General features: G+C 36.9%; 1 protein-coding gene across 2 annotated transcripts in view; it reads left to right on the top strand.

Moving 5' to 3' along the window:
• LOC148950645 (uncharacterized) overlaps window positions 1–16,036 on the top strand; it is a 122,099-nt gene that overhangs the window by 50,083 nt on the left and 55,980 nt on the right. For both annotated transcript variants that reach the window (XM_089091683.1, XM_089091682.1), the window contains one exon: window positions 8,702–8,909. In XM_089091683.1, the coding sequence (XP_088947809.1) occupies window positions 8,702–8,909 (208 nt within the window). The remainder of the gene's footprint in view (window positions 1–8,701; window positions 8,910–16,036) is intronic.

Consider the following 16,036-nt stretch of genomic DNA (forward strand, 5'->3'; position numbering starts at 1 on the left):
TTAATTGGAATTTGTCCGCATGGTTGTCACCATGGTTATGTTCGTACCATTTTTGGTACGTTTTACGTTACGGTCCTAAAAACGTTACATTTTTGTTACGTTTTTGAATTTATGTTACGCTTTTGTATAACGGGAAATATTTGGACACTCCAATAATGGAGTGTCCCACCATCAAAGGGAGGGGTGGTGTGGGGTGGGGGGAGGGGGGGTTGAAAAATCCCCTAACAGGGGAGAAACGGGAAATATTTGTTTTTGCCTATTTCAAATTGGTATTCAGTTTGTTTATTCAATCTTATATAGTCACTGATTTAATGTCATGGCAAAAATTTAGAGGATGTCCTGGGAGGGGGAACATAGGGTAAATACTTCTCCCGGGGGAAATGCTAAAAAAGGGAAATTTCTGATCTGCTGTCTCTAAGTTTGTTCTCGCCATTTCATGAGGCATTCTCAAGATCGAGGGGTACAGTATTACCTCCTAAATCCTGAGTAGGGGAAACTGGGGGAGGGCAGGGGAAAATTCCAAAATGAGTTTCTTTTCAATTTTGGCTGCGGCGGTTATGATTACTCTACCAGGAGTAGGTGGCAAACACTGGACAAAAAAAACGCGGATGACAGCTGTGACGTGCAAAACAACGACTGCCTCCCCCCTCCTTTAAGAGTCTAATCCACTACTATAAATTTTGTCTAAAGATATGACTTTAATCACTGAAGGAAGAAATAAAAAGAGGTAAAAATAAGAAAAAAAAAAGAAAAGTGGTACACAGTTGGTGCCCTGGTTCAGCAGCCTATTCGTTGCTGGCGTCAGATCTGTAGCACACTCCATTACAGACACACAGATCAGTGCACTGTAGTCAAACCTTAATGCTCTTGCATGATGACTTGCAGGCTTTCTTGCAGCCACATTTGACCAGTTTATTATACGCCTTGGAACCCTTGGGTGTAGTCCAGACAAGATGCCACTCATCATTTATCAACTCCGATCCATATTCAGAGGGGGAAGGAGTAGTCTGAATGGGGTCCGCTTCTCTTCCCCAAATTCGGCCAGCCTGAAAGTGTGCACGTCTGGTGTGCTGAAGAAGGGCGTCGGATGTTGGTGGGATGCGGTCAATCTGCCGTCCCTTGGCCAAAAGCACTTTTCTCGCTTCGTCGACACCCTGGACTTCGGTTGTCCGCTCATAGCCTAAAACTACAAATCTCTCTAGTAGCTATTACGTTCGCGGTCTCGTAGCAGTCGACGCAGACGACAAATCCAAGACGCCGTCAGTATCATCGGTATAACTACTCCAGACATCAAAGGCTTTCTTCTTTCCAATGCCAGAAAAGGAAGATACTGTATCGCAGCCTGTAAACGCGTGGAAACCAGGCAAAGCTTTTGACTTTTGGGGCCTGTAATTGGGAAAAAATAGTAAAAACGAACCTGATTCTCCCACAACAATTGTAAAAGACTATTTGACAAACTTTACAGACAGTAAGCCTAAAGGAACAGCAGAGCGCTATACCAATTTACGAGGAGATATGAACTTTAAGGCTGTGTGAGGTGTTATGGGGACAGCTGGAGGCTACGCCACGCTACCTGAAATACTGGGCGTCTTAGGCATCTGCCCTATGTCAAAAGAGATTTTCATGAAAACTGAATCAGCAATTGGCACCGTATGGATGGAAACGTTGACGGAAATCTAATGGATTTCCTATTGGACTATAGTTGTGTGTGACGGAGGGGGGGGGGAACAAACGCAGCAAGGGCCATGACTACACAGTCAAAGGATGTGTAGGGGTCATTATTGACGCTTTCACCAAAAACTATTATATGTGGGGATAAAAAATAAATATTGTTTGCTTCAGAGCTGTGAAAAAGGGCAAAAATCCCGTCAGTCATGTATGCTTCATAAATTATAAGGGTCCATCTAATAGTATGGAGACAGACATTCTTGTTGAAGGTTTTCGCATTAGTGAAGAGATGCACGGGTTACGATATCTTCGGTGAACTGGTGACGGAGATTCTAGTGTTTTTTATAGACTTAAGCAAAACGTCCCGTATGGCTAAACGTCCCGCTTATTGAAAAAGAAGAATGTGCGAATAATGGTGCAAAAAACTATACTAAATACCTCCACGGCCTTGTGAAATCTCCTTTCATGGCAAAAAATAGCTTAGAGGAACAAGCTGTTTGAACAGTCAGCGTACAACAAAAAAGTATGGAAACAAACCCTCGGCTGAGTGAAACTATACGAATATCTTTTGTCTCAGAGCAGTTCATCACCTAACAAAAGCACCGTGGATGCTAATTGTATACTTCCAAGTTCACTGGTTGCAAAAGATGTCCTTATTTTTAAACAATAGAATTCATTTTGAAGAAGTTTTATGTCTTTTTTTAGTGTACTCTATCTTTGAGCCTATCGGCTTTTTGTTGGATTAAAAACATAATTATTACTACTAGTATTATTCTCTTGTAATAGATTCAATTTCTGATACGCAATGTTGGCCCTGATCAAGCGAGTACCCAAATTCCTTCATTCAAATCCTCGGTCTTAGGATAGAACCGTTATCGATAGATTTTTGATAGAAATATCAGATCTCTCACAGCTTTGATGTTTACTATTCATTGAAAATGTATCGCTGCTCCATGGCAAAGATGGTTCTAGACGTTTACCCTCCAAAACATAACCCATGACCCCCAGGGAAAATATATTCCCGCTGAAAAAAAATTATTCCCGAAAAATCCCCCCCCCCCCGGCAGAGAATTCCCCCGCGAATAATGTTTGCATGTGTCCCAATAACAAATACTATCTGTGAGCAATGGACAAATTACAAAACTTAAAAAGGCACTTGAACTTCTATAATGGGGCTCTATGCTTTTTTGTAGTTAGGGAGGGAGAGAGATACCTCAAAGAGTGCGCTTTGATGCCAAAAAATCCCAGCTCTCATTGAGCCATCAGATAAATACAGAATTAGTTCTGACGGGAAGATGAGGAGAAGGTGGAGGTAGAAATTGATGTATAATCCCCAAGGCCATTACCAAGATTCGTTTTGGGGGGAGGGCGTATTTTTTAGGGAGAGGGGGTACAAAAGGAACTTTAAAAAATGTGAAATTTATATATACTCCTTTATGATTTCTGGGAATGTTTCTGGTCTATGCTTTTATTATGAATGTAAAGAGTAACATTAAACCCCAAAATAAGCATAACTTATTCCGTATAGGATGAGGACTGCCCTTCCTCATCCACACCGCCGCCTCAAAGGAGGGGGTAAAGTATAGTGGATCTACATGGAAAATGTGTTAGGTACAATTATTCTGCATATTATGAAATAAAAATTGTTTTCTGATCTCAAACTGTCCAAACACTTTACCCCCCCGCCCCCTTATGTGCCAATATATAGCCCAAATGGTACTTGTGTTGAATCTGAGTGCACACGCGAGAAGGGAATTTTTGTTAATGCTAATGAAATAAAACAAAATAGGATGAAAATAGATTAGTTCATAAACAAATTTGGGCTATATATTTGCACATTAAAGGGGGGGGGGTAAAGCATAGTATATATTAAATACGTTGGTACTTTTCAATTAGTTGGTACCCACGCAATAATACGAAGATCAGATAGGATAAAAACCTGTTAGTCTGCAACACGCGAGACAGATACCCGGTACTAAAACAGGGGTACTAAAATAAAACAAAATAGGATACAAATATAATGTTTTATGAACAAAATTATAAGATTTACAATTTAGAATTATGCGCCCAGAGCTCTGTAATGTCGTGGGTTCTGTCTTTGGCAGAACCAACTCTCTTTTTCTGTCTTTGGCAAATCCCAAATTGTAATTTTAACATCCATGTTCATTCAATCACTTATCATTGCAGACAAACAGGTTTTTATCTGGTCTTCGCATTATCGCGTGGGTACCAGCTAATTGAAAAGTAGCAATACGTAACCAAATCTAACCTCACATAGCTAATAGCTACCTTTTAGTCCCCCTAAACCCACAAAAACTGAAGTTTAAATCTTTGAAACGGAGTGAACAATATCTCACTATGCAGTGGAAACCTGTTTATCAATAGCGGCTTTGAGATTTCGATGCGCTCTTTCTTTCGCGTGTACCCAGATTCTACACAAGTACCCCCAAATTATACATTTCTCATATAATCTGTCACTTGTCTTTGTCTTGTCTCATGCTAAGCTGAAAGAAACTAACGAAGAAACGGGTTTGTTCTCTAGTTTTTCACAGCGTAAACCTGAGTGAGTGGCGCATAATACATAAGTGTCAAAATTCTTTCCCCCTACGGAAATTAAGAAAAAGAAAAACTCAAATAAAATTCTCAAATTTGGAAAGCCTAATTTTCCCCGCGGGGGGGGGGGATCTTTCAGGTACATTTTCCCGGTGGGAGTGTAAATGCCTAGAACCATTTTATTAGTTACTGTTTTTTCCTTTTCAAATTATCGAAAACTTTCGGCCTTTTCAAGACAAGATACCTTTTCCAAGACAAGACTTGATATCTCCTCGAAGCTTGTCCTTTGTCTGCTGATTTGATAAGTGTCAATCCCTGTTTTATTACCCCTGAAGACGTAGGTTTTTTATTATGATACCGGGTGTTTACTATTGACGGGTGATACTATTCCAGTTTTTGGGCTGTGAAGTTGTCATCTGAAAGGCTGTACCAATGAAACACCTATATTGGCATTAAGGTGAAGATCTTCTTGTATAATTTGAAGCCTCTGACAACTTCCGAAAGGTCAGACATACTCCCAGGTAGAAATGATCCATCATCTGCAAGGCCCATAGTCTTAGGAAAATAATCAGAGGTACAGATATACCCTAGGTTCAACGTTCCACATAATTGAATAGGGGTCGATTTGGTGTTCCAATAAATCCAGGTCGCTAAGGTCACCTTGCCACACTACCTTTTCAAACCTTTTTTTCCACTTAGGTAACCATTTATATATATATATATATATATATATATATATATATATATATATATATATATATATATATATATATATATATATATATATATATATATATATATATATATATATATATATATATATATATATATATATATATATATATATATATATATATATATATATATATATATATATATATATATATATATATATATATATATATATATATATATATATATATATATATATATATATATATATATATATATATATATATATATATATATATATATATATATATATATATATATATAATTTACTACCATTTCACAAATTGCTCTCAAAGCCAAAGGTCTTTTTCATTAGAATCCACAATATCACTCCTATAACTGAATCATATGCCTTGACGCAATCCATACACTATAAAAAAGTAATTATAAAAACACCTTATTAAATATTAGATCCTTATCTCTACGCATCAACGAGTCATGCAAGACGCTTATTATGTGCTGGGCAGCCTTTCTTCGGCTACATCTAAACTCTTATCCTCCTAGGTATTTGTGTACAACTTTTTTCATTCCCTAAGTTAAGAGTTAAAACGTTATTCCGTAATCACCATTTGAAACTGAGATAGGCCTCCAGCTTTTTGAATCCATGTTATCACCTCCGTTGAAGAGGAGAGATATCACTCTTACATTACCCTCTGGATATCCTTGTTCAACTTAGTGTCTTACTACCAGATTAAAAGGTCTCCAATCTCCAAGAAGAATTCCACTTCCACAGCCACCTCCAATTTGCTTATCTCCTGTAGTACCAACCTCACTCTCATTCCAAACAAACACAACTTAAAAACAATAGGGAAATTTTTTCCAAGACAGTGCAATTTAAATCGGTGAATATTTCGGCCCTATGTCCAAGGGCCGTCTTCAGCACAACATTAAAGAAAAATTATATATATATATATATATATATATATATATATATATATATATATATATATATATATATATATATATATATATATATATATATATATATATATATATATATATATATATATATATATATTTAAAAACTTACATTAAAATACAAAGTTTAAAACTAAAAATGCTCTTAAAAACTTTTAAAACAGCCACAGCATCCTTACTTCAACGAAGATCAACCAGGACTGATAAATAAAATGATGAGAGAGGATGAATTCATTCAAACGAAATAAAATAATATTATTAACTGCAAAATTTCGGATTAATGAAATATTTTGTTAGATCATTTTTAATTAGATTTGAGTATAAAGAATTCACTGAATACTCTCCTAAGTCCCTATTTAAGGAAATATTTTTATTTTTTTTTAGCCTAATTTCGATAGATTCCCGAACTACCTGTTTTATCCCCAAATCACTGCTAATGAGAGAAGATTTTTCAAATAGTATTTTGTCACTATGATTATCAAATGTATAGGTTGCTAAAGTAAAATCAAAGGAGTTATTAGAACTATTAGCACCCAACGCTTTTTCTATATTTTCTTTATGCTGATGTATCCGCCTTTCCAGATTCTGATGAATTCTATCAATATAGTAATTGCCACAAGCGCATGTTATTCGATAAACCCCTCTTTGGCGATTAGTTGGGGTTTTATCTTTACTGGAGTTTATAAAAAAAAATTTATTTAAAAATTATTAGTGAAAACTAAATACAGATTATTTTTTTGTTCAAATATTTTCTATTTTTGTTGTTATTCTTGGGATGTACGGAAGATAGATTATATTAGAGCGGTTTTCCGGAGCCTCAAATTGTGAAATATCGTTGATTTTACGAAAATGTCTTTTTAGTCTACGGTTAATCGTATTATTGACAAAAGGAACGGGGTATCCGTTGCCAAAAAGAATATCTCTGATAAAATTTATTTCTGCTTTTATGTATGAATCGGAGCAAATGTTCAGGGCACGGTCAATAAGAGAAGTCACAACTGCTCTTTTAACTGGGGGGGGGAGGGGTGATTTGAATTAAAATGAACATACCTATTGTTTTGTGTTGGTTTTCTATAGATAGTAAAATCCAAATTATTAGTATTACGGATAATTAACACATCTAAAAATGTTAGTTTATTTTCAATTTCGATTTCTAGAGTAAACTGCAAATTTCTATCATAAGTATTAAAATGATCTAGGAAACCCCGAAGTTCAATTTCCTCATAATTCCAAAGTGAAATTACGTCATCCATGTAACGACCCTAATAGATATGTTTTAAAAAATAAGAATTTAATGCCCAATTTTCAAGGTTCTCGACATAAATATTTGCCAGTAGGCCGGATAAAGCTGCTCCAATTGGTAACCCATTTATTTGTTGATAAAAAGAATCACGAAACTGAAAATACATTGAAAACTTATTACAAATTTCAACAAGATTAAATAAAACTTCACAATCAATCCCTGTCGCTGAGTCTTCGATTAAGTGACAATTTTCTTCTATTTTGTTTTTTAATAATTGCTCAGAAGTAGCCACATCTATATTCGTGTACATGGAAACAATATCAAAACTATTGTGTTTTCTGAAATACTTGTGTTATTAAGTTTTTTAACTAAATCTGCTGAATTAGTAATGTAGGAATTTTGTGAATACAGTAGGTTAGATAATATTTTTATGTCGTGTATATTTTTTTTGTGTGAAAGTGGTAGGAGACTTAGCCTTTTTTTGGCTATTATAAAGGGTATTTATGAGACAAGACCCAACTTCATCAGGGTTAGAAACAGATGGGTTGTATTTATGCAAAGCGGACTCTAAAGAGGAAACTATGTCTGCCACGGGAACTTGTTTCGGTAGAAAAGAGAATTTTGGACCTTTTTCCAGTGTTTCGATTTCCTGGGTTTCAAATGTTCTAGAAGAGAGGTTAACAACAGCGGGTCCAGGAGTGAATCTTGGAGAATAAATACGGTTTCTCATCGACGATTCCTCTCTCAACTTTTCCAATTTTGTATAAAGGCGTTCCTTTGACGAGCGAAAATCATGGCAAAACAAATTCCTTTCTAATCTAACAACTTGAGAAAAATCAACAGTGGACATGTTTTCAAACAAAAAATTTTCGAGAGATTTTCTTTCTGAGGAAATGATATGTCTTTTTTGTTTTTCGTCCTTAATAATATGGACCAAGGTATTTAATCGTAGTGTATGAGCAAATTGCCCTTCTTTCCGGGTATTTAGATGTAGTTTATAGATGTAGGTTGTGCCGTTTGATAAGGTTGTGCCGGATAGTGCCGTTTGATAATAATCCCAACAATTGATAGTGTAATATTATTAAAGCAGTAGAAGTGTGCATGATTTCAAATTGTTTTCACATGATACAATATTTTGTTATTACCTTCGCAATACATTTACAATTTTATATAGTGCGTAACTCCATTAAGTTCTTGGGCTAACAATTGCTCTCGTTGGATAAAATCGTTTTTAAAATCATTCCCTATCACCGATATTATTGTCACCAATGGTATTGTCAAAATACTAGAAATATGAATAATTTTGTATTACTTTCGGTGGATATATTATAATATTAATAGCCTAAATTTCTCTAACTTTTACTATTCTTCTATTCTCCAGTAATTCAAGTGCGCAAAAACACAATCTTGTAAGTGGATAGTACGCGATACCACAGTACATGTCAGTGAGCCACAAGGTACCCCACAGCAAATACTAGTGACTAAAGAGTCATTGACCAAAAAACTTCTATGTGTCAGAAAACAACTTTCATTACTTATACCTAGACAGTTAATCCAAGAATGCAATTTAAGAATACTTTTTAATAGGTGAATCCCTTGACCAATGAGACTCTTACATTCAAAGAGGTTGCTTCCAACATAGAAAAAGTGTCAAACTCACTACAAATGGAAGGGCTTTCAAATGGTGATCGTGTGGCATTTTGCGTTCCAAATTCAGTTGAAGCTTGTATTTCTCTTCTCTCAGTGTCTCGTTGCGGGGCAACTATCACTTTGGCTAACCCTTTGTACACTCAGAGTAAGTGAGCATTCCGCAAAAATGATTTTTGAAAGGAGAAAGTGCTCTATTTTCATGATTCCGGGTAAACCGTTCCTTACAGTCATTTCCTTTCCTATTTGGAATTGGAAAAATTTAGAATTGAAAAAACAAGATAAGTTAAATAAGATATAGTAGTATCCAACAAAGAATAAAATTGAGTGGTAAATTTCTAAGACCCTTTTTGTTAAGACTTAAGCAAGACGAGGGCTTTGTTGTATTTTTGTCTGTCAAGCGCCATCTGATTTTTGAATCTTTTGAAGGGAAAGACGCCATTGTTAATATCAGTGGCCATAAACTAGTTTCCAGTATTCGTCCTGTACGCAATAAAATTAAAAAAAACAAGTTTTTTTAACTGAAAATAAGGAGTGACATTAAAATTTAAAACGAACAGAAATTATTCTTATATGAAAGGGGCTGTCCCCTCCTCAAAGCATCGCTCTTTGCGCTAAAGTTTTTTATTGTTTTAAAAAATAGGGTTGTGAGAAAGTGTCTAGTGTAAAGAGCGAAGCATTGAAGAGGGGACAGCCCTTTCATATACGGAATAATTTCTGTTCGTAATTTCTATCCGAAAGTGGCTTTAGCGTAATGAGCGAAGCATTGAGGAGGGGACAGCCTCTTTCATATACGGAATAATTTCTGTTCGTTTTAAGTTTTAATGTTACTCCTTACTTTCAGTTAAAAAAACTTGTTTTTTTTTAATTTATTTCTGAACTGTTATAAATAATGCCAAAATCAAGTTTTTGATTTTGGCTCACCGTACATGAATAATTAAAACTAAATTTGCCTATTAATTGCTTTCTCGAAAGTTGTTCAATTTTATGTAGGAACGTTTTTATTAGTAATAAATATACGCAACTTACGAATTAAATTACGTAACGAACTTCTACATTCATATATTTTTAATGCGTATATTAGAGGTTTCACCCCCCCCCCCCCTAGTCAATACCTCGCTCTTTACGCTAAAGTTCGAATTTTGTTCGAATTCTTAAAAAATGACCCCTTAATCACAAAGACCGTTAATTGGAATTAATAGCTATTATGAAAGTACTAAAAAATCTTTAGCGGAAAGAGAAAGGTATTGACTAGGGGGTGAACCCCCTCATATACGTAATATTTTCTGTACGTTTTAAGTTTGGATGTTGCTCCTTTCTTTATGTTGAAAAACTTGTTTTTTTTGTTTAATTTCGGATCGTCTTTTTAAAAAATTATGGGAAATCCGGCGTCCCCTGCATAGTAATGTTCCTTCCCCCATGAAAACTTCCTCCATGGAAAGATTCTCCCGCGTAAACCCCGACCCACTCCCCCCACTACCAGAAAAAAATCCCTCCTGAAAACGTCTGTATACTTCCCAATAACCAATGCTATTTGTAAACATTGGGCAAAGTTCTGAACTTGCAGCCCTTACCCCGGGGATTGTGGGGGATTAAGTCATCCTCAAAGACATAGTTACTATATTTTCGACCATGCTGAACAAAATGGCTATCTCAACATGATCAGGTGACTTAGGGAAAAAATGAGCGTGAGAGGGGGCCTAGTTTCCCTCCTTTTTTTGGTTACTTAAAACGGGCCATATAACTTTTAATTTCCGTTCGAATGAGCCCTTCTGTGATATTCTAGGGCCACTTAGTTGATACGATCACCCCTGGGGAAAAAAAAACAAATAAACACGCATCCATGATCATTCTTTTGGCAAAAAATACAAAAATTCCACATTTTTGTAGATAGGAGCTTGAAACCTCTGTAGTTGGGTTCTCTGATACGCTATATCTGATGGTGTGATTTTCATTAAGTTTCTATAAATTTTAGGGGGTGTTTCCTCCTTTTTCTGAAAATCAGGCAAATTTTCCCAGGCACCTAACTTTTGATGGGTAAGACTAAACTTTATGAAACTTATATATTTGAATTCATGGTTGCAGCGGCAGCTGCAACCTAGTAAAGAGTGAACCACAGCCCATAGTATTCAAAGGTGGAAAAACATGTTTTCAAAAAACTGTCTAGTGAAAAAAAAATATGTTGCCATCTGACACTGAATCAGGAATGGTAACTATTAGTAGAATGGCCCCTATTGATCGTGACAGGGCTCCTTATATGGGCATAGAATACTGACAGGGCTCCATATATGGGCATAGAGTCCCTAGGGAGAACACGTGGTTAATGGGGTCAATGACCTCTTTTTCCAAGGTCAATTTATTTGATGTTTCTATGTGTAATAACTCCGGAAGGAAGGTTGCACATGCGCATTGAATTCTAACGGGAACAATGTTATTGATCTAGGACTCGAGGGGGAAGTGAATTTCCGAGAACTTAATTGCGTAATCGATCGTGAATGTTATGATCCAGAAATAGTATTTGTTGTTGTTGCTTTCGCCAAATGTTATGAGTTTCCCGGAAACAGTTAGATCACGTGTTTCCTTCTCAGCCAATCAGCGAGTCGGTTACATCCTCCTTCTCAACCAATCAGAGGGCTTGTTACATATGGTTTTCCCCGTTACATAACAATTCGCCCTTGAGATTTCATATATAACGGACATGCAATGTGATTCAATTATCAAAAAGTATTTTGACACAGTGTAAACAACTACAATGGATAATATTGATGAATTAGAAGCCTTGGCAACTACAATTTACCATGTAAGTTCCGTTTTAGTACATTTTCAAATAAAATTATTTTCCTTGGACATCCTCCAGTATATTCAACTAAAACGTAAATATATTCCTTTACCCCCAACCCCCCCCCCCAAACCATTGTTTTACAATAAAATTCTCGCGAAAAGAAATACCATTTCGATAAATTCCTTCCTTCTATATTTCCAGCTAAATCCCCCCCCCACCATTGTTTTAAAATCAAATTCTCGCAAAAAAAAATATACCATTTCGTTAAATTCCTTCCTTCTATATTTCCAGCTAAAGCGATCACTGACTTCTGTCAATTTTTAATGAAAATGCCGCTCTGTTTTGACACAAGACTCTAATGCGAGGCCTAAAATTAGCTGTCACCCTTTTTAAAGCACTTCCTGTAAAAGGTTTCTCAGATCAAAATGGGGTGTTTTTCTCCTGTCAAATTAAAACGGTTTCATGCAGACAATTGCAATTTATTAAGCACCGGCATATACAATCTCTATTTGGAGAACCGGTAAAATCACTTTATTTTCAAATTAAGGTCTAACATTATCTCGAAGACATTGGTGAAAGGGGGAGGGGGCCATGCCTCAATTATATCGCCATCATTTCAAAATAAAAACAAACCTGTTTCTTCGCTTTAGGGTAGTAAGAGGAACGAGGGTTTTTAAGAAAAAAAGATAGCTTTAATATGTGTACATTTACATCTAAGATTGTAATTTATGCTTAGAAGCTACTAGGATAACAATTTTTTTTCTATTTTACAGAACTATAGACGGGAAATAATTAAAACAATTTCTCGGCAGGGTAAAAATAGCAGCATTTCTTTCACATTTTACCTATTGCTGTGCTTTTGGTGTAGGGGTGCTTTCTTAGTGATAAATGCTTTTCTAGAAAAAATTATATGGATGAGGGTACTAACTTTCTTTCTGTAAAAAAAAGGGGCAAATTATTTTGATACTAATTTTTCTCTTCTTTTTAAGGCCAAGTGTGAAGAATACTTGCCCCCTCCTTCAAAGAATGCCAGGGAAGGTGAAGCAGCCCCATCAGTGCCAGCACCAATGCAGCCTGGCAGAAAGTCAAAGAGAGAGTGGGCAGATAACTACAATGCCGAAGCTAAGCAAGATCATGAAATAGCCGGCCCAGCCACGTAAGAACATAGCGCTGCCACCCCGCCCGCCCTCCAACACACGGTACCTGGTCCTTCGGGTGCCCAAGCCCAGACGGAGTATGCAAAAGTAAGCATTTTTTTCTACCAATCTATTTCTTCCAATGTTTTTTCTTTTTCAATTCCCAATATAAACTTATCTCAGCGGGATATTAACCCCTCACCCCCCACCCATTGTTGTCTCTGCTCCCCCCTCCCTCGGAGATCTCTAAATGTAATTTTTTTTGCACAGAAACCACTCTTTTCTAATCTTTGCTATTTTCTATGCATTCCCCCTATTTCTTCGCCGCTATCTCATAAGCGAATATTTTTCATGGGTAATTTCTATTAATAATCACCGCCTTTGAAACTCAAAATCCCCTATTTTTCACAATTGAATATCACATATATTTTTAGGTACCTTTGAAACACCGACTGCTCTTTTTCACCTAATTTTGAGGGAGATTATCCCATCTGTCACATATTGTCGTTCTAATTTACACTGAATATTTATATCGTGCCATGTTTCGATACTACATAGAATATATAACTACAATGTCTTTAAATATTAATTTTACAGACAATTTGTTCTCCGCTATTTCAGAAATCACAGAATTACGCAAAGGCCATTGAAACCTTGATTGACTAAAACCGCTAGTGTAAAACAAAACATGGGGAAAGAAGATGCCAAAATTATTTATAATCTCGCGCGGGGAGCTATATGTCAAAACATAGCGATATAATGCCTAAGAAGTGTGTGGGGGAAAGCGACTTAACGATTCTCAACATTTTGGAGTTCAAACTCGTTCATCTAACCTCCATAATTAAACTCATGTGTTTACCGAACCTGTATGGAATTAGAAATATTTCAACTTTTTTGGGGTATTTTGTGAATGGCCGGGAGCCGCGGAGCCCGGAATGCGCCGTTGGGTCCGAGACGAGCTGTGGGGGCAAGGTTTGGGACGCACCAGGGGATGCGCCACGGGTCAGGGAAGTGTCACTGGGTTGCGCCACGTGTCCGGGGAGCATTGAGGGATGCGCCACGGGTCAGGTATACGCTGTTACTCCTAAACCCGTCGAAAAAAAAAAAAAAACAGCATGGTTGATTTGAACACTGAAAATAAGCTATTTTTTTCACAAAATCAAATTACAGCCTTCCATGTAAAAGCGATGTTTTAGATTGTAAATATCTCATATTAAGTTGGAAATTGACTGCTTTCAGAATATTGATAGTTGTGGGGGGAACAGTGAATTAACCAAATGCTACTATGTGCATACTGCTACTACTACTAAGCGCTGACTTTAAATAATAATCCAAATTTTAAAAACTGTAGGGATGATTTGAACACTTTGGAAATAAGCTATTTTTTCATTTGTAGGTTGTCCTGGTCCCATACTCACCATCTCCCCCCTGCTCGTCAGTTGGAGAAGGAGAGGAGGCACATGTGGAGTCCCCAACAATTCAACATGGGATGATAGCATTGAAGTACCCTTTAATATTGATAAGTTTATTAATGATTTTCTTTTTAATGTAGATCGTATCGCAGTTGAGCTGGGGGACTTGAGCCAGAATACCTTGCAAATTTTAGACGATTTTCCACGGGACTTAACAGGTAACCCTCCTCCTCCAACCTCCGATACCCTAAAGACTCCACTTCGAACAACTGAAGTGGAACATTCCTCAGATATTGTTGAACAACTTGGGGGAGGGGGTAATATACACGCCGGGGAGGGGGGTACAACTCTCCCCGATTTTCGATTAACCAACAGAATTTTAAATAATATAGTTGTTTTCACTGCAACGTTTGGGGACCACTTTAATTCACTAATGGGGGGGAAAATTTGTTTTTGACCCTATAGAAATTGTGCATGCATATGTAGATAAAATTCGTGCACTTCTGGAGAATCCAATTCAATTATGGGGGAGGGAATCAATTAAGGTTTCTATTGTTTTAAAGGGTTTTTATTTGAATGAGGGGAAAAGCGAAGTTTATTATCATTATGTACATTCCGAGATGCGTTTGGTTTATTCGAATTTGGAAAATTTTGAGGGTGCTTTCATAGATTGGGTCGATCAAATTATAACACATCTTGAGAACTATAATGAAATTGGTAGCGGATCTCTAGTTCTTTTCGCTGAAAATTTAAGCGTAAATATTTGTAAATTTAAGAAAGATTTTATTTTAAGAGGGGGGCATTGGGGCACGGGTACAGTTTAAAAATATAATCCAGATCTAGAGGGTTGTAAAGGTGTCCAGCGGATTTGTTTTGAAACAGATCAAAAGTGTTTCAGATGTGCTTTTCTCATATCAGCATTCGAGCCTCTAGCTCGGGACGCTACCAAGACGAATTTAAACATTTGGGCTATGCATGGGAAGGAAGGGTCCGATTTCTCCATTATAGATTTTTCTTGTTTAGAAGGGAAATACCCAGTAACGCTACGATCCATAGACATTTTGGAAAGGGCTAATACTCACTTAAATATTGGTGTTTCTCTGGTTCAGTATTAAGCAGAATTTGAAGATAGAAATTATCCGATAGAGAAAAAGGGTATAGTTCCCAGCCGGGGCCCCTCAGTTGGGTTTATTAAAATCTGGGGTGTATTTCTTTGAGTACTATCTAGTGAACAGAAAATACATAAACATTTTAGCTCTTTCAATGAGATTCATAGAGGTCTGAGGGAGGGTAAGCAATAGAGTGCCCGTTTCTACTGTTCCACATGCCTCTCTAGATTTTGGACTGAATTAAAGCTGCAAAATCATATGAGGCATTGTAGCCGCCACGGCTACCAGACAGTGGAAACGGCTTCAGGGGATAGGGCTATTCTACGATTGAAAAATTTTCAAAACACCCTTCTCCAGTGCGACAAAATCTCTTTAGACTGTGAAGCTAAGCTGGTGGAGGTGAACGACCCCCAATATCCAAACCGAGTCAAAGAACATCAGGCTATTGCAGTGTCCAAAACCCACGCGCAAAGTGACAATTCTAACACCAGGCGGTTGTTAGAAATAGTAGAAACATTGGATGAGGACGAGTATATGGTCAAGGCACTGACTAAACTGATTGGCACGGCTAATGGTGCTATTTCCCGGTTGAGAAATACCCATTATCCTAGGGTGCGGTCTGCTTAGGCGCGTCGAGATTTAAAAAATCAAAAAATAGGTGGGGTTGGTACGGCAGAGGGGGCAGAGGTGGAGACGGAGAATAAAGGGAAAAGAGGGGGGAGGGGGACAGTAAGAAATAATGATCATATGTGGCCGGACATCTCAATGGGGGGTAGTAATTTTAGGGGGGTTGTGCATCAATCGTGTAATTTAAATGTTAGCCAGCAGTTTTTTAT

The sequence above is a fragment of the Artemia sp. Qi Xiang Cuo genome, chromosome 7 (assembly GCF_049724085.1).
Source record: "Artemia sp. Qi Xiang Cuo chromosome 7, ASM4972408v1, whole genome shotgun sequence".
NCBI lineage: Eukaryota > Metazoa > Arthropoda > Branchiopoda > Anostraca > Artemiidae > Artemia > Artemia sp. Qi Xiang Cuo.